Here is a 20,393-nt window from a genome sequence, read left to right on the forward strand (position 1 = left end):
TATCCAGAACTAAGGTTTGTACAGTAGCTAGATTTATATTATCTACATGTGTTCTAATGTTTTATTTAAACCAAAGAAAAAATTAAATTGCTATTGTGTTCATATTTCATCATAGTCATTAGTTTATTTAGTCAGGGAGTGACATTATTTTTGTACGGTACTGGAAGAAATTTTTTTTAAAAAGTCCCAAAATGTCCAAAATGGCCCCACACATGGGCGAGACTAAACTGGGAACCCAGGGTAGTCATCTGCATTCATTTTCTATTCATCATCATCATCTATTTATCATTTTCTATTTATGTACGAATTTATACAGTGTGTCCGAATTCACCAAAGTTTGAGTACAAATTCGGACACTCATTACCATATTTCCTGTAATTATATAGGAAGCATTTTAAATTTTTTACTGCAATGATTCGATACCCTAGTGGACAAGCCCCACACACAATACTGAAGATCTTGGATTGAACTAAAAACTAGATTACTGGCACACACACACACACTAAAGAAAAGGAGCTTGTGGAAGGGGAGGGAGTGATTAGAAATGTTCTGGTGATGAAAGATATAAAAGTGGAGGTACAGGAAGTGTATAAATTACTGGAAACTCAAGATGTAAGGAAAGCCCCAGGACCTGATGGAATTTCTAATTGGGTACTGAAGGAATGCAGAGAACAACTGGCGGATAAAATTCACAGCTTAATTGTATGCTCACTGGAAGAGGGGAAAGTGCCAAAAGAATGGAAGAGGGCAAATGTGGTACCAATTTACAAGGGAGGAAACAGGGAAGAACCCCTGAATTATAGACCAGTGTCTCTAACCAGCATGGTCGCAAAATTGTGTGAGAGAATCCTGAAAGACAGATGGATAAAATATCTGGAAGAGATGAATATTTTGGCTGAATGTCAGTTTGGATTCAGAAGTGGAAGGTCATGTGTTTCTAACTTGTTGAGCTTTTACTCAAGAGCGATTGATGTGGTACAGGAGAGAGATGGTTGGGTGGATTGTGTGTACTTAGACTTAGAGAAGGCCTTTGACAAGGTACCTCATAAGAGACTAATGTGGAAACTAGAATATATAGGAGGACTAAAGGGGAAACTTCTGGAATGGATGAGAGACTTTTTGAGAGACAGACAAATGAGGACAGTAATAAAGGAAAAGATGTCTGGATGGAGGGAAGTAACAAGTGGAGTCCCTCAAGGCTCAGTGTTGGCGCCAGTAATGTTCCTGATTTACGTAAATGATATGGTAGATGGAGTGAACAGTTATGCAAGTCTGTTTGCTGATGATGTAAAGATCTTGAGGAAGATAGAGGTTGAGGAGGATTGTAAAATACTGCAGGAGGATTTGGATAGGATACACAATTGGAGCCGGATGTGGGAAATGAAATTTTCATTCATTCATTCATTGCCAGACGCCATGTATCCCAAACGGGGTGGCCAAGGCTTAGAGTTTATTGTTTTTACAGGGAGGGGCACTAATCCTCCACCAACCCCACTTGACACGTAGGGAGAACGTTATGCCAACAGCATCTGGTGTTCCCAGGCGGTCACCCATCCAAGTACTAACCAGACCCAACGTTGCTTAACTTCGCTGATCGGACGGGAAGCGGTGTACTCAACGTGGTATGGCCGTTGGCAAATGAAATTTAATGTAAAGAAATGTAAAATATTGGAAATGGGTAAAAGTACCAGGAGACCATCACTGAATTATTTTTTGGGTAATGAATTAATCACAAAAAGGAGAGAAGAGAAAGATTTGGGAGTGCTGGTCCAAGATAGTTTGTCACCAGAAAAGCACATTAACAAGATAGTTGGAGAGACTTATAAACTCTTGACTAACATAAGAGTAGCATTTCATTATATGGATGAGGAAATGATGAAAAAATTGATAGTGGCCATGATCCGCCCCAGGTTAGAATATGCAGTGGTAGTGTGGTCCCCACACAAAAAGAAAGATGTAAACAAGATTGAGAGAATACAAAGAACAGCAACCAAGATGGTCCCCAGTCTGACAGACCTGTCATACAGAGAGAGGCTGGAAAAACTGGATTTGCATTCGTCAGAGGAAAGGAGAAAGAGGGGAGACATGATTGCGGTGTTCAGGACCATGGTGGGAGTAGATAAAATTGACAAAGAAGATCTGTTTGTATGGGATAAGAGAGGAACAAGAGGACATGGAATGAAATTGAAAAAGTCAAGCTGCTTGAAGGATATCAAGAAATATAGCTTTCCTTAGAGAAGTATAGACTTATGGAATAGCCTGGACAAAGAGATCATCCAGTCTAAAAACTTAAATGAGTTTAAAGTTAAATTCGACTTATTGAGAAACAGCGACGGAAACCCACGAGCATAGTACATTCCGTGTATATCACAATTAGGTATATTAGGTAAATACTTAAATATTTGGAACGACTTAGACAAAGAGGTGGTGCATGAGAAAAACATTCATGCGTGTAAAGGTAGACTTGATAAATGTGGATATGGAGACAGGACAACACGAGCATTGCTCAATTCCTGTATACTACAAATAGGTAAATACAAATAGGTAAATACACACACACACACACACACACACACACACACACACACACACACACAAATCTCCTGAATTCACCCATGTTTATGGTAATACTGTATGTTCTTTCCAAGATAAATCCCGAGAGAATGAAACCCCAGGTATGGTTAAAGATGATGCAGGATTAACCCCTTAACCGAGGGGCGTCACTTTCGTGACGCTCGGCTACAATGGATCATACCGCGGGGCGTCACTTTTGTGATTCTGTGTTATTTTGAATTATCCCGGGCTCTCAAGTGGTGGCTTGTATCATATATCAGTATTGCCAATGTCCAACACTAGTCAGCACTCCAAATCTCATCTGTACTCCCATCCATTGTTGACATTTTAGCTATTTTAACCCCTTCCTGACTCCCCTCCCTACCTGCCCTCCATTACCCTCTCCTCTCACCTCCCACGCCGCGCTGCGCTACGGAAATTTCCCCCTTCTCTTTCCACAGATTTCATCCATTGAAATAAGGCCTATGCCCTATATCTTTACCCAATAATATATACCAAAAAAAAACAGGTAAGTGATAGTGTTATACTCCAGAAATTGCCTAATTATCACCTGACAACACCTCACGTGCATTCATTCGCTACATTACCACGGTAATTTCCCCTTTGATTTATGCCTTGTAATCGATGTCTGTAATAAAAATATATATCAGAAAGGAAGGGAGAATCCTAATTGACATTTACAGTCACCTGGAACTACCTATTTCTATATTTATTGCCGAGATTTTCTACCTATAAAAAATTAGCATGTAAGTTAGCAGCAGTAAGCCTAAAGTGTCATTGTCAACCCTTCCCTTCTCAGATAATTTACCCCCTTCTTGACTCCCCTCCCTACTTGCCCTCCATTACCCTCTCCTCTCACCTCTCAAGCCGCGCTGCGCTACGGAAATTTCCCTCTTCTTTTTCCACAGATTTCATCCATTGAAATAAGCCCTATGCCCAATATTTTTACCCAATAATATATACCAAAAAAAAAACAGGTAAGTGATAGTGTTATACTCCTGAAATTGCCCAATTATCACCTGACAAAACCTCACGTGCATTCATTCGCTACATTACCACGGTAATTTCCCCTTTGATTTATGCCTTGTAATCGATGTCTGTAATAAAAATATATATCAGAAAGGAAGGGAGAATCCTAATTGACATTTACATTCACCTGGAAGTACCTATTTCTTTATTTATTGCCGAGATTTTCTACCTATAAAAAATTAGCCTGTAAGTTAGCAGCAGTCAGCCTAAAGTGTCATTGTCAACCCTTCCCTTCTCAGATAAGCCGCGGCATTTAGTTCCTTGTCCTCCACTGCAGAGACATGTCGCACTCGCGCCCCGCCATTCCTGCCACTTCTGCGCCCATTGCAAAGGGCCCCGTGACCTCTACCCCCAAGAAAAGTGTTGAGGCAAGCAGGAAAGGCCTCAGTGACTCTGCAGTGGCACGAGAACTTGCTGAATTGTCAATGATAATAATGGACAGCGATTTTGACGATTCCGGTGAATCGTGTGATGAGCCGGGTGAACTTATCGCGCCAGAAACAGCGACAACAAGTGCTCCTACCAGTGAATCTGTGTGTAGCTCCAAGGGAAAGGAGCCTTTAGTGCAGGAAGGAAAAGAATTTGGGAAGGGAGTGAAAAGGCGGCGTGTTAGCCCCAGAACAATGCCCCCACGTGACCCAGCCCGCCATGAGTCACGAGATCATTCACCTCCCCGTTCCCCAAGCCCCGCTTTACTCATCTCGTCATCATCGTCGGCTGAGTTATCTCCGGAGTCTTCGTCGTCGGAGTCACCACCAGCATCAACAGTGAAGGCCGGCCGTAGAGGTAGATCTAAGAGAGTGAGAAGTAGTGTAGCTAGTAGGGTAAGGGCTGCTAGTGCTGTACGGCAACCTAGGGTCAGTGCGAGTGACCTTGACCGTGATAAGCCTCCCTCTCAGCCAACCTCCACCACCACCACCACCACCATCCCTCCACCGCCACGCCAGGGAATCCTGGACGCCTTCGCGTGGACGGAAGGGTCAGATTTTGTCCCCAAAAACCTGGTTTTTGATGAGAGCTCGTCAGGAGTTCAGCCTGCCTTCACTATGGACGAAAATGCTGAGTGTGTCAACTACCTTTTGGCCTTCCTAGATGACGAAGTCATGCAGCACATATGTGATGAGACTAACAGGTTCGAATCACAACGTGCTGCTAGTGGTACAGGTGCAGCCAAGATGCAACAGTGGACCATGCTGGGAGTGCAGGAGCTGTATGTGTTCTTTGCCCTCATGCTTCTTATGCCACACTCCAAGAAGCATGAGTTGGAAGAATACTGGTCCATGGACCCCTTACTACCCTCACCGACCTTCAACAAGTACATGGCCAAAGATCGCTTCCGGAACATCATGGGAAACCTGCACTTTGCCGATAATGATGTACCTTCCCAAACCGACCCACTCTGGAAAATCCGGGAGATTCTGAACAGAATGAAGGATAAGTTCATGTCATTCTTCCACCCATTTCAGAAGGTTGTCATTGATGAGTCCTTGGTTCTGTTCAGAGGACGTCTTCGGTTTGTCCAGTACATTCCAAGCAAACGCCATCGCTTTGGAATTAAGTTCTTTGTACTGTGCGACTGTAAGACGGGGTACATCCTTGACTTTGTCATATATTCAGCCAGCACTGTCGATCTCGATAAAACACACCCCCTTGGCTTCTCAGGCTGTGTAGTGAAAGTGCTCCTAGAAAAGTATTTTGGTGGGAATCATGTGCTGTATACAGACAACTACTATACAGCACCGAAACTTGCCAAATACCTTTCTGAGCACGGCATTGGCTCCTGCGGCACTGTCAAAAGTAATCGTGCCAACTTCCCCAAATTCCCAGAGGCAGGAAACTCGCAGCGAGGAGACGTGCACCTACGCAAGTCTGAGAAGATGCTGGCAATACGGTGGCATGACAAGAGAGTCGTGCACATGCTCACCACCGTACATAAGGGGGAGATGAGAGACAGTGGGAAGGTCGACCGTAGGACAGGCGAACCTGTGATGAAACCTGATGCTGTGTTGGACTATAATATAAACATGCGGCTGGTGGACAAGTCCGACATGATGATTGGTGAGATCGACTGCCTCAGGAAGAATACTAGGTGGTACAGGAAAGTTTTTCTGCATCTCATAGATATGACGATGCTGAACGCCTTCATCCTGTACAAGATGAAGGTAAAGCCACCCAAGTCCTTCTCCCTGAGGTTGTTCGCCAGGACTTGTGTCCAGCAGCTGCTGGAAAAATATGGTAAGGTGCAAGCAGCAACTCCAAGGCGCCATCCAGTTACACTTCCCGACCGACTTGAGCAGAGGGCGTATATGGAGCGGCACAGACTTGAGCTAATGCCTGCCACAGGGAAAAGGAAGGCTGCGATTCGCAGGTGTCAGGTATGTGCGCATACCACACGCCGCACACCTGAGCATAAACGCACCTCTTGGCAGTGCGCTGAATGCCAGGTTCCCCTCTGTGTAACCTGCTTCTTCGATTATCACAGCCAGAAGCAGTTCTAACAGTGCAAGTGTGGAAGCAGAATTATTTGGAAATAATGTGTAAATAATGTGTAAATAATGTGTAAATAGCAGGTGAAAGCAATGGATGTTCAGTTCATATGATTGAACAGTGTACTATAGTTTCATCTTACTGAAAGTGACAGTGAATAACATATTGTAAGTAAAATAGAAGGGTAAATATTGAAAATAGAATAGAAAATGTAAATAGTAATGTAAGTAATTAGTAATATAAGAATATGAGTACAAATAATTTATGTTATAACAGTGAGAGTGAATCCGTGGCTCTCTACGTATTTTACTGACTGAAAAATAGAATGACTTCAGTGACAATAAAATAATACGACTGAATGAAACTTATGGAGAAAGACTCCAGATATATATAAGTGTGATATAGTAATAGAAATATAAAGTGTGAGGGGTTTTATGAATAATAAATGACAGAGTGCCTAGAGCGAACTAGCGCAAGTGCGGCGATCAGACGCGCTCGTAATTTCCATTGCTTTCACACTGTTTTTTTTTTTAGTATGGATCCCAAACTACTTGAAAATGGTAGAATAGTGTTTATAGTGTTTGTATCTGGCTGTGGTAATCATATAACGGGTTGTCGGGAAGTGTAAAGTGGAGACTTAGTTACCCTACTTCAGAGGTCTCCACAAGTCCTACGGAAACTGACGAAGGCTCAACAATCATTCCAGGAGAAAGCTGAAGGTATGTGCTATAAGCATATATAATTTTATTATTCTAGGACTAATAACTGATTTTTAGCAAATATTTTTTGAGAGTCTCTCGGAGCCCAAATAACCCCGCGGGACACGCAAGTAATTGGTAAACAAGCCCGCGGTGTAGGGGTTAAGCTGGATATTGTTGAAAATTAGAGGGTACTCCGTGGAAGATTTTGTCAGGTTGATAAATGTAAGAACTGAGTTTTGCATGCATTAAAAACAAGATTGCTTTTACCCCAATCCGAGATATGAGCCCAGTCAGACATTAGCTATGCCATAGCCTCATCCCTTGTTTGTTGAAGTAACTGCTGAGATGGATGTTGTGGGAAGTGAATGAAAAGATGAAGGGTGGAGCCATCAGTGTACGAGTGGATAGGGTCAGATGCACACCTTAGAAGGTAACTGATGAACAAAAGAATGATAGTTAGCGATAGGACAGAGCCCTGAGGAAGACCAAGACTGATAGCTCTAGGAGAAGTATGGTGGCCATCTACAGCAGCTGCTAGAGAATGACCAAAAAGGAAGCTAGAGGTAAAGGTACAGACAGAATAGAAACTGTAAAAGAGCAGTTTGGAAATTAATGATTTATGCAAGACTCAATCAAAAGCCTTTGAGATGACAAGTGCAATGACAAAGCTTTTGCCAAAGTCCCAAAAGAAGGATGACCAGGAGTCAGCAAGGTAGGTGAGAAGATAGCCAGTGCAGCGTCCCTGGCGGAATCCATACTGACGATCAGAAAGAACGTTGTGACAGGAAAGATGATTTAAAATTTTTCTGTTAAGAACAGACTCAAAAACTTTTGAAATACAGGATGTTAAAGCTATTGGGTGATAGTCAGAGGGTTGGGAATGGTCATCTTTCTTTGGGATAGCCTGAATGAGAGCAAACTTTCAGCAAGAAGGAAAGGTACAAGTTGACAGACAAAGACAAAAAAGTTTACCTAAGCAGGGTGTAAGCACAGAAGCACAGTTCTTATGGCCAACAGGAGGGACCCCATCAGGCCCATATGCTTTCTTAGTATTTAGATCAGTGATGGCAGAAAATACTACAAATGGAAAAACTTTAATGTCAGCCATGAGGAAGTCAGAGGGAAGAAGTGATGGAGGGACAGTGACAGAATCGTCTAAGGTGGAATTGGAGAAGAAAGTCTGAGCGATGAGTCCTGCTTTATCAATAGAAGAAATAGCTATAGAGCCATCAGGATGGAAAAGAGGAGGGAAGGATGATGAGGTAAAGTTGTTAGAAAGGTTTTTGGTAAGGTGCCAGAAGGAATGGGAAGAATTCGAGTTGGAGAGTTCAGAGCATTTAGTACGGATGAAATTATTTTTAGCAGAGCAAAGAACAGATTTTGCACAATTCCAGGCAAATACATAAAAGAGATGAGATTCAGGAGTGAGTTGGCTCTGGTACCTTTTGCAGGCCTTCTCCTTGCTGTGAACAGCATTAGAACAAGTGTGATTAAACCAAGTATTTCTTTGCAGTACTCAAAGGATATGAGAAAGGAATGTATGCTTCCATGCCCGAGAGAATAACCTCCGTAACGCGCAAGGCACACTCAGATGGCACTCGGCCATGGAAGCAATAATCATTCCAGGGAAAATCAAAGAAGTAGGCTACTGCCTGAGGGCCTTCAAATCAGCAACTCCAAAGTGCCATAACCGACATTTCTTCAGAGGATCCACAGGCCGTACTGGAGCGACAGAACAGGTTAGGATGATAAGGTTGTGACTGGAGGAGCCCAACGGAGAGAAAAGATTAACAGTGCAAGCACAAGGATTAGTTGTATGGAAGAGGTCAAGTATGTTGGAACTCTCTCCATGGCAGTCAGGGATATGGGTAGGGTGCTGTACAAGCTGCTCTAGGTCATTAAAGGCCGGTTCACAAGAGCAAAATCGCGGTCATTTTTTGCCGGAATTTGCTTCCGGGTAGAAATTCCGGCTGCTTTTTTCGCCGATATGGAGAGACCGACATGTCGGTCTTTTTTTGCCGGAATCGGGAGAAAGAAGCCGGGCCGATTTAAATGGAAGCACCGAACAAGGCAAAGCTCTGGGAACGAAGACGAATACGACATCTTGTTTACACTACTACCACAAATTATCTCACTTTAGCGTTCATTCCAGTTTGGGTGTATCTGATATAAGCACAAGTATAAAAGTATGATTATTTCAGTATGCGTTAAAGGTAAAGGAATCTTGTACATGATTTATGTTTAAGAAAATTTATGCATACGGCCCCTGAAGCCACCGGAAAGCTCAGTGGCAGTAAAGGCCCATTCTATCTATCTATCTATTGCCAGACGCCTCAATCCCGTTTGGGGTGGCCACAAACAAATCGCCTCCAAGTCGCCCTGTCCCCCGCCATTTCACTGCCCTGCTCCCAACTCACCCCCCTCTCTCATATACCTCTCCACCCCATCCCTCCATCTCATCCTCGGCCTCCCCCTCCCTCTTCCCCCCTCCACCTCACTCATATACACTCTCTTCGTCAGTCTTTCACCCTCCATCCTCTCCACATGGCCAAACCACCTCAGTGTGTTCCTCATAACGCTTCCTATCACATCCACATCCACACCACAACGCTCCTTTATATCCTCATTCGTCAGCCTGTCTCTCCACGTGACTCCACAGGCTCCTCTTAAATAACTCATTTCCACTGCTCTCACTCTTGACTTGAGTCCTTCCAACAATGTCCAAGCTTCACTTCCGTACGTTAGAGTTAGTATCAATACTGTCATGTAGTAACTTTCTCACTTCCATGCTCACTTCCCTGTTTCTTATCACTGCTTTCAAGGAACCAGCAACCTTTCTTCCCTGCTGTACCCTTTCAAGCACTTCACCCTCCAAACATCCATCCTTACTCATCACACTACCCAAATACTTAAACGTACTCACATTTTCCAATTCCTCACCATCCAACCTCGCTGTACATTCACTAACTTCACCTCTCTCAAAGACCATCACTTTACTCTTCCCTACATTCACCTTTAGGTTCTGTTTCTTACACACTCTCTCAAACTCATCCACCAAGCCTTGCAGCTTCCCTTCGTCTTCACTCAACAACACAGTATCATCTGCAAACAACAGTACAGGGAGTTTCCAAACACTATCCTCTCTCACCAGGGCCACTCCAACATCCACTACCCTACCTTGTACCTCTTTTATTACCCCATCCATGTACAGATTGAACAACCATGGAGACATGACACATCCCTGTTTCAAATCAACTTTCAAAGAGAAAAATTCACTTAGTTCACCATCCACACACACTGCAGCCTTCACACCATCGTACATACTCTTCACAGCATTCAACAACTTCCCATCTACTCCATATATTCTTAACACTTTCCACAATCCTTGTCTATCCACCCTGTCATATGCTTTCTCCAAATCCATGAAAGCCGCATACAACTTCTTTCCCTTCTCTAGAAACTTTTCCACTAAAGATCTAAGAATGAATATCTGATCTACACAACCTCTTCCCTTCCTAAAGCCTCCCTGTTCTTCTCCAACTAATTTCTCTGTTCTTTCTCTAACTCTGTCTATAAGTATCCTACCATACACTTTTCCTATTATACTAAGAAGACAAATGCCCCTATGATTACCACAGACTTCTTTTTCCCCTTTTCCTTTGTACAAGGGAATAATTATACCTGACTTCCTCACAGGAACTAAATCGCGACCATGAGGGTTCATCTTGAAGTTGGAAAAGTACAAGAGCTGCACACCTACTACGAGTACGGTGGTCCATCTTTGTAAACACTGTTGCCGCGTTCCTGCCTCTGCAGTCCCCGTACGTGTGAACACCTTTCCGGGAGAAATGCCAAAAATCGGCATTTTCTCCCCGCAAATTGGCGAAAAAAACGGCCGCGATTCAGCTCGTGTGAACCGGCCTTAAGGATAGAAAAGATGTAGGCTTGTTCACCAGGTGGATCAGTGAAAGGAGAGGAGAGCCAAAGGTGGTGGTGAACACTGAAATTTCCTATAATGGAGATATCACAGAAAGGAGAAATGGATAGAATGTGTTCCATCTTAGAAGTAAGATGGTTGATGAATAATTCATGGTCAGTAGAAGTAAGGGATAAGCAAACAGCACAGATTAATTTAGAGAATGACAGGAGCGCCAAAGCCAGAGAGCAGAGAAAGAGGAAGATTGTCACCATGTACCACAACAGTAATGTTAATTTAAAAGGCTTTTATATTTAATAACTTTCTTAGAACTTAGCAGCAAACAAGAATGTAAAAAATCCAATCTCTGTGGGTATTAAGAATAATGTGAGCATATCACTAATTTCAAAATATGCAACTCTGTCCTTTTGCCTGCTGAGACAAGTTAAATTATAAAGGATAAAATACAGTACTGCATTACTTCTCTCCTACATTTTAGCCATTTTCAAATTCAAAAATATGGTGCTGCTTGAATTTTCTGAAATATTTGACTTCTATTCTTCTGAATATTTATTATTATCCCATCAAAACCCAAGCAAAAAGTATTTGGGAATTAGTACTCACACAATGCATTAATTTTACTAGTCCCTCTAAAGCTGCTACACACTGTGACATAACCTACCTACTGCATAATTATGCCAGTGTTGGAAAATACTCCAACAAAAAAGCACTACCTTTCTCCAAATCAACCCGATACTGAGGGATGTTAGTGCAGTCTCTGATAATCACACAACTCGTTTAGTCTAGTTAGGTTAGGTTAGTTACATCTGATCAGTTACGTTTAAAGAAAACATCAGAATAACCTTGAGTCCGAAACTGGAAATTTACCTACCACGCTGAAGCCAACTGTGCAACTGTTTGTGACGCTGAATGTATTTAACAGTACTACTGACATACAAAGCGACACGTTAATAAGCTAATTAGCAGTTAAACATTACATTATGTTATTCGACCTCAAACTGGCTTAAATTCACATTAGAAACTGCCAGATTTCCTCGTGGGATAGGTGCAACGAGCTTGTGCAAGGGAGTTTCATTTACCTGTACGAACTGCCAGTGCTTGTTCGACCGTTCCTATAAGGTAAGCTCATCATTCAGGATCATAACCACCTGTTTGATGGTACTGGATATTTCAGCTTTCTCATGGACCTCCACTCACACACAATTATAAACGACGAAAGCAAAACAAAACCATCACCAAAACAAAAGAAGATCGAAAACGGTATGTAGTATTTGATTGAGTTTTTCATATGAATGATAGAGTATCGGATTATATTCTTTGAAACTTGCTTATGTCGCTTATTGGTTGCGTGGAAGTTGTCCGTACAAGTTTGTTTGACCAAGTGGTGAGTGATTACATGCGCATGTAGTTAATGAGTGTGCGGCTTACTCCCACAACAAGGATTTTGCATGTACAACGGTATCATACAGTATACTGGTATGAGAACCCAGAATACCTTGATATACATAAGTACATATGTTTTAATTAATGTTTTTGTTCCTTTCAATACTATCTTTTTGAAAATGTGTTAGTACAGGCTCCTCAAAACATGCCATCTTTCAGCTTTAAGGGGAAAAACAACTAAATGCAAAGAAAGGTGAACCCAGGAAATCATCTAATCAAGAAAATTAAATGAAAAAAAAGGCCAAAGTGAATGCGATTTTCAGTTTTGTGGGGAAAAACAACTAAATGCAAAGAAAGCTGAGCCCTACGAAATTGTCTAATTAAAAAAGTAAATGAATAAATAAAATAAAAACATGGCCAAAGAAGTGGATGTATGACTTGTGACTTGGTTATACTATTGGGACCACTAGAGGTCCTTCTGCAGCTTGTGGGGTACCAGCATCAAACACAGGCGTTTTTTGTAGCACATCGGAAATTCAAAGGGGTTTGAGATTCCTCTGCTGGAAAGTCAAACTCCTCACCGAGGAGTTTGCCTCTGCAGTGGTGCATACCCAAACTATACCAATCAGCCTGTTGTGTAGCGGAATGTAGCCAGTTAGGGAGTTTAGCACTGTGTTTAATTAGCAGTATCAGAAGATAACCATTCAATTTTTTATATTATAATGGGTAACAAAAAATAATGTTAATGACTCTATGACGTTAAGGAATTCTAACAATGTACTTTATTACGAAAATAAATCAATTTAAATGTACCATCTCGCACCTCCAGCCCCAAAATGGCCAACGTGTTTTTGGCTTCGTTCCAACGAAAGTACAAAATTCTTACGTAAAATCTCAGTCAGTCATAAGTATTTTCATGTTATGTGTTTTTCTGAGGGATACAGATGCATTTCCAAACCACGAAAGGTGCTTGGATCCCTAAATTTTCGAGTTTATCATATGTCTTACCGCAGGAACTGCAGCCATTGAAACAAGTTTACAAATCCACTGCGAGGTTGGTCTTGCTTGAAAACAGCAGGAGAGTAAATGGTTCTGATCCTAGCCTTAATTTCTGCTTCGGAATGGAACGAAAATTGTAAGTAATGCTCCTACGGTTATCTCAGGAGCATAAAATGTCATTATGAAAATGTTGTCATATCATTTCATTACAGACGGGCTATGTACGACAATTCTTCCGAGGCTCACAGTGCTCGTTCGTCTGGCTGTGCTATTGCATAGCGTTTTCTAAACTCCAACAGCGGAAACCTAAACCCCTTTGACTTTCCGAGGTGCTACTAAAAACGCCTATTGTATCACATTAATGGAATGTCCTCTTACTGGGATATTAGGAATAGGAATCTACATCGTATTACGCTGACTGAACAAATCTCGAGGTTAATGGAGCCGAAGTGATGATGTCATATTACCATGGGAACGACTGCTGCTTCTAAACAAAATCTGACATTGTGGATTTTACCAAGGTGTGCTGTAGTAACACATTTGAAAATGACTTTTCTCCTACGGACTTTTAAGGTTTATTAGACTAAGCTGTCTATCTATCTATAGCCCGACGCCTTAATCCCGCAAAGGGTGGCCGCAGACAAATCGCCTCCAAGTCGCTCTGTCACCCACCATTTGACTACCCTCCCCCCAACTAAACCCCCCTCCCCTCATATATCTCTCAACTCCATCCCTCCACCTCATCCTCGGTCTACCCCTCCCTCTCCCTCCCTCCACCTCACCTACATACACCCACTTAGACTGTCGTTCATTCTCCATTCTCTCCACATGTCCAAACCACCTCAGTGTATTTCTCTTAATCTTCTCAACCACATCCACCCCACAACGTTCCTTCACTTCTTCATTCGTCAACCTGTCCCTCCATGTCACTCCACATGCACCTCTCAAGTAACTCATTTCCACTGCTCTCACTCTTGACTTGTTCCCCTCCTGCAAGGTCCACGCCTCGCTTCCATACGTCAGGGTAGGGATCACAATACTATCATGCAGTGACTTCTTAACTTCCATACTCACCTCCCTATTTCTCATCAATGCTTTCAGTGAACCAACAACCTTCCTTCCCTGCTGTACCCTTTCAAGCACTTCATCCCCCAAAGTTCCATCCTTACTCATCACACTACCCAAGTACTTGAATGCACTCACATTCTCTATATCCTCGCCATCCAACCTCACTGTACCTTCTTTGACTTCATTCCTCTCAGACACAATAACTTTACTTTTGTTTACATTAACTTTCAGCGTCCTCCTCCTACACACTGTCCCAAATTCATTCACCAAACCTTGCAACTCCTCAACAATACTGTATCATCAGCAAACAGCAACACCGGAATCTTCCAAATCTCACCCTCATTCATTAGAGCCACCCCCACATCCACTGCCCTTCCTTGCACCTCCTTCACAACCCTATCCATGTATATATTAAACAGCCATGGAGACATCACACAACTCGGTTTCAGTCCCACATTGAGATTAAAGAACTCACTCAGCTCGCCATCCACTTGCACCGTAGCCCTAGCTCCTTCGTACATACTGTACTCTTCACAGCATTCAACAATTTCCCCTCCACGCCATATATTCTTAATACCTTCCACAATTTGGAAGGAATATGAGTGTAAAGTGGAGGGACTGTAAGAAAATGTTCTGGAAAGAGGTGAAAAGAGTAAGACAGGGTGGAAGTGAAGTTAGCAGGGGAGTGAAAGATAAAAATGGTAGACTACTAGTGGAGAAGGGAGAAAAAGTGAGCAGATGGAGAGAACACTTTAAGGAATTGTTGAACATAGAGGATGGAAGTAATGCGAGTATAAGTGGCTGGGGAATGGCTGGGAGAAGGAGGGAGGTGAGAAGACAGGAAGAAATCAGTAGGACAGAAGTTGTGGAAGCAATGAAGAAAGTTAAATCGGGGAAAGCCCCAGGAATTGATGGAGTGTGTGTTGAAATGCTGAAGCATGAGGGAGAGATAGTAGTAGAATGGATGTGGAAGATGTGCAGATTGGCCTGGGAGGAAGGTAGAGTCCCGGAGGATTGGAAGTCAGGTATAATTATTCCCTTGTACAAAGGAAAAGGTGAAAAAGAAGAGTGTCTTAATCATAGGGGCATTTGTCTTCTTAGTATGATAGGAAAAGTGTATGCTAGGATACTTATTGACAGAGTTAGAGAAAGAACAGAGAAGTTAGTTGGAGAAGAACAGGGAGGCTTTAGGAAGGGAAGATGTTATGTAGATCAGATATTCATTCTTAGATCTTTAATGGAAAAGTTTCTAGAGAAGGGAAAGAAGTTGTATGCGGCTTTCATGGATTTGGAGAAAGCATATGACAGGGTGGATAGACAAGGATTGTGGAAAGTGTTAAGAATATATGGAGTAGATGGGAAGTTGAATGCTGTGGAGAGTATGTACGATGGTGCAAAGGCTGCAGTGCGTGTGGATGGTGAACTAAGTGAATTTTTCTCTTTGAAAGTTGGGTTGAAACAGGGATGTGTCATGTCTCCATGGTTGTTCAATCTGTACATGGATGGGGTAATAAAAGAGGTACAAGGTAGGGTAGTGGATGTTGGAGTGGCCCTGGTGAGAGAGGATAGTGTTTGGAAACTCCCTGTACTGTTGTTTGCAGATGATACTGTGTTGTTGAGTGAAGACGAAGGGGAGCTGCAAGGCTTGGTGGATGAGTTCAGGAGAGTGTGTAAGAAACGGAATCTAAAGGTGAATGTAGGGAAGAGTAAAGTGATGGTCTTTGAGAGAGGTGAAGTCAGTGAATGTACAGCGAGGTTGGATGGTGAGGAATTGGAAAATGTGAGTACGTTTAAGTACTTGGGTAGTGTGATGAGTAAGGATGGAGGTTTGGAGGGTGAAGTGCTTGAAAGGGTACAGCAGGGAAGAAAGGTTGCTGGTTCTTTGGAAGCAGTGATAAGAAACAGAGAAGTGAGCATGGAAGTGAAAAAGTTACTACATGATAGTATTGATACCAACTCTAACGTACGGAAGTGAAGCTTGGACGTTGTTGGAAGGACACAAGTCAAGAGTGAGAGCAGTGGAAATGAGTTATTTAAGAGGAGCCTGTGGAGTCACATGGAGAGACAGGTTGACGAATGAGGATATAAAAGAACGTTGTGGTGTGGATGTGATAGGAAGCTTTATGAGGAACACACTGAGGTGGTTTGGCCATGTGGAGAGGATTGAGGGTGAAAGACTGACGAAGAGAGTGTATATGAGTGAGGTGGAGGGGGGAAGAGGGAGGGGGAGGCCGAGGATGAGGTGGAGGGATGGGGTGGAGAGGTATATGAGAGAGGGGGGTGTGAGTTGGGAGCAGGGCAGTGAAATGGCGGGGGACAGGGCAACTTGGAGGCGATTTGTTTGTGGCCACCCCAAAGGGGATTGAGGCATCTGGCAATAGATAGATAGATAGACCTTCCACATACCTTGCTTACCTATTCTGTCATAAGCTTTCTCCAAGTCCATGAAGGGAGTATACACTTTCTTTCCCTTCTCTAGATACTTCTCCACTAAACATCTTAGAACAAATATCTGATCTACACACCCTTTTCCCTTCCTAAATCCCCCTTGTTCTTCTCCAACTAGCTCCTGTGTCATATGCCTAACCCTATCAATGAGTATTCTGCCATATATTTTACCAGTCACACTAAGAAGGCAAATACCCCTGTGGTTACCACATACTTCTCTCTCCCCTTTTCTTTTGTATAAAGGAACAATTATACCTGATTTCCAGTCCTCTGGAACCCTTCCCTCTTCCCAAGCCATTCTACACAACTTCCATGTCCATTCCACAACAGTCTCACCCTCATACCTCAGCATTTCACCACACACTCCATCAATTGCTGGGGCCTTTCCCACCTTGATCTTCATTGCTTCCACTACTTCCGGCCTACTGATCTCTTCCTCCCTCCTCTCATCTCTTCTCCCAGCCATTCCCCAACCACTTATACTCGCATTGCTCTCATTCTCTACATTCAACAAATCCTCAAAGTGCTCCTTCCATCTCCTCAATTTCTCTCTCTTCTCCACCAAAAATCTATTATTCCTATCTTTCACTCCCCTACTATTTCCCCTTTCACACTGGCTTACTTTCTTTACCTCCTTCCAAAACAATTTCTTACTCTCCCTCCATTTCACACTCAGATTCCTCCCAAACTCTTCATCCACTTTCTTCTTACTCTCCTTCACAAGTCTCTTCACCTCCCTTCTGCTCACATATACCTCTCTCTTCTCTCTCTCATCTTCTCCCCTACCTCTGCTCGTTAACCATTCACTATATGCCTTCTTCTTTAGTTCCACAGCTTGTTTCACCTCATCATTCCACCATGCTTTCCCTTGCACACCCTTGCATCTCCTCGTCACTCCACAAACCACCTCACACACTGCGCCTATCTCTTCCGTGAATATCTTACGTAGGTCTTCCATCCCTTACATCTGCTCTAGCTCATACCTTCCCAATCTTTCTTCCACTATACTCTTATACTCTGCCATTTTCTCACTATCTTGCAAATTCTCCACTCTTCTCACAGGAGCTGTTTCCTCCTGTATTCCCCTTCGTCTCCTTAACCATTTTCTTTGCAGCTTTATCTTGGCCATCACTAAGTGATGGTCCGAGACTCCATTCCCCCACCCTCTCCACACTCTTGCATCCAACACTTGTCTTGTCATTCGCTCATCCACACACACGTAGTCAATCATTGCCTTTCGTTCAACAAGTTCACCATCCATCCTCCTCATTACTCTCCATGTATACCGGTGGATCATCTTATGCCGAAAGTAGGTGTTGGCTATTGTCAACCCCTTACCAGCACAGATGTCCACCAAAGCACTACTATTCCCATCTACTTCAGCTGGCACACCCCACTGACCAACCACTCCATCCACTTGTACATTCCCAACTTCGCCATTCATGTCTCCAGTCAAAAGCACTCTCTCGCTCCTCTCAAATTTGTCCATACATGCTTCTACTCTCGCCCAAAACTCATATTTTACTCCTGCCACTCGGTCCTCTGTCGGAGATGTCAACGTATGGTCCGTCCTGGTCCGAGGCGCTTTATTCGCTTGTTTAGTTAGTTCTTTTTACGGGGTGGGGCATTAACCCACCACCAACCCTTTTAGTCACCTCATACGACAAGCAGGGATACTGTGGGAGTATTCTTGAAACCCCCCTACCCCCAGGGGTATCGACTAAGCATTCGTTTAAATGAAGACAAGGAATTTTTGTTTTATTCCTGATACTTTTATTAACACCGAATACGTAACAACAATAACTCTCTATGTAGCACTATATGATAATCTCATCTGTGTCCAGATTGGTTAGCCATTTTGACGTCACTAGCTCCGCCCCCTTACCACATGTCACGTCATGGTGGGAAGGCGGTTTGTGTGTGTTATGCTAGGTGTTTAAAGGTCGGCTTCCCGTCCCTTGAACGCCTATTCTGCAGCTGGGTTCCCTTTCCAGACAGGAGCTTAGGAAACTAAAAGAGACACAGGGCACAAAAACTCAGAACAACCTTACACGTATATTCGTAAATTCAGAATGTTGAACAGGTAGATGTCACAAACAGGAATATTGGCAATTATATAACGTGTACTGAGATCAGGAGTTGCAGTATCTCGCAGGGTACTGTTGAGACAATAGTTCAGGATAAAAGTGAATAATACAATGAACAGCACTTAAGGTGTTGGGCAGGGGAATCAGTCACTGTCACTTTGAGGGAAATTTACACTGTGGTTGGAATAGGCAGTTCGGCTGTTATGCTAGGTGTTTAAGGGTCGGCTTCCTGTCCTTTGAATGCCTATTCTGCAGCTGGGTTCCCTTTCTAGACTGGAGCTTAGGAAACTAAAAGAGACACAGGGCACAAAAACTCAGGCCAACAACCTTACACGTATATTGGTAAATTCTACATGTGGAACAGGTAGATGTCACAAACAGAAATCCAGACAATTATATGGCATTTACTGAGATCAGGAGTAGCAGTATCTCGCAGGATACTGTTTGGACTATAGTTCCAGATAAAAGTGGATAGCACAATGAGCAGCACTTAAGGTACTTGGCAGGGGAATCAGTCACTGTCACTTTGAGGGAAATCTACATGGTGATTAGAATGGTCAGCTTGCCTATAGGTCTTATGTCACGGAAGAATTATATTACTAGAGCTGAGATACACGTTCACTGAGGTCACAGTAATCACTGCTTGGCTACTCTCACTCTGTAACTGTTTAACTGTTGGTCTACACTTGTCACTATAGCACTGATAGATCTTGGACTTAGTTTCCCTCTAATATCTTAGCACACTGCCCAATGTCTAGGTCACTGTTTCACTGTCACTGTACTTCCACTGTTACTCCCTGTCAGGACTGGGTAGAGTGGCGGAGTTGGCAGAGGGCGACAGGAGAGCTCACAGCCCGGCTCCTGATGGGGGCTGGGCTCCACCAGGGGCCTTTGTGTCCTGCGGCCATGAGATCACTCGTAGGGGCATCCTCTCTCGTCTGGGGCTGCATGCGGCGAAGGGCCCCACACTGTCGGGGCTGGGAACTGGGGTCCGGCCCTCGGGACTGGGGCTGAAGAGTTTCCTGAAGCACTCACTCAGGCGGCTGACTGAGGAAGAGTGTCGTCTGCATCGGGTGGGGAAAGGCCTCGACCGTGGGTCCTGGGGTCGGCCTTGGGGGCCCATCGGCTGCGGTCTCCTGCCATCAGGGATGCCATCAGGAGTGAGCTGTGATGTCAGCCTCCCTTGGAGTCCATCAGGTAGGGTCCCTCTGGAGCTGGCTGGGTGGAGAATAACCCTGGGGATAGCATAGGGCCTCTCCACGGATCCTCGGGGCAGGGGCCTTCCTCCTGAAGGTTGCCTCCCTGGTGGTGGACTGTAGGGTTGTCTGCATCCCTGCCTGTTGGCAGGTCTGATGGGAAAATGCCCTCTCGTAGTGGAGTCGCAGGGGGCGAAGGGCTTTGGTGCTTCATGGTGTGGCTACTGGCCGTCGCTGGGTTCCCATGGGCAATGAAACGAGGGCAGCTACTGACCATCCCTTCGTCGTAAGCATGGCTATTGACTGTCGTCTGGGCCCAACTCCCTGATGGGAATGCAGGCGAAGTGCGGCTACCAGCCATCACCGAAGCCCAGTGTGGAGGATGACGTGCTGACGAGGAGCAGCTACCGGCTGTCGCCTGTGTCTTGTCCTCTGAGGCAACTACAGGAGGAGAGGGGACATACCCTTCTCTCCCCAGCACAGC

General features: G+C 43.8%; 1 protein-coding gene and 1 non-coding gene across 3 annotated transcripts in view; both read right to left on the bottom strand.

The window, feature by feature from the left end:
* LOC145393491 (lysM and putative peptidoglycan-binding domain-containing protein 3-like) overlaps window positions 1-11,913 on the bottom strand; it is a 125,970-nt gene extending 114,057 nt beyond the window's left edge. For both annotated transcript variants that reach the window (XM_080267614.1, XM_080267613.1), the window contains exon 1: window positions 11,808-11,913. In XM_080267614.1, coding sequence (XP_080123740.1) covers window positions 11,808-11,860 — 53 coding nt within the window. In that variant the 5' untranslated portion in view covers window positions 11,861-11,913. The remainder of the gene's footprint in view (window positions 1-11,807) is intronic.
* On the bottom strand, window positions 1,518-1,636 carry LOC145393556 (5S ribosomal RNA). The gene has a single exon (XR_013896199.1). It is a non-coding gene; the product is annotated as a 5S ribosomal RNA (ribosomal RNA).
* Window positions 11,914-20,393: the final 8,480 nt, after the last annotated feature.

This window comes from Coenobita brevimanus, chromosome 24 (genome assembly GCF_032717465.1).
Source record: "Coenobita brevimanus isolate Jiangsu-jjx chromosome 24, ASM3271746v2, whole genome shotgun sequence".
In the NCBI taxonomy this organism is placed as follows: domain Eukaryota; kingdom Metazoa; phylum Arthropoda; class Malacostraca; order Decapoda; family Coenobitidae; genus Coenobita; species Coenobita brevimanus.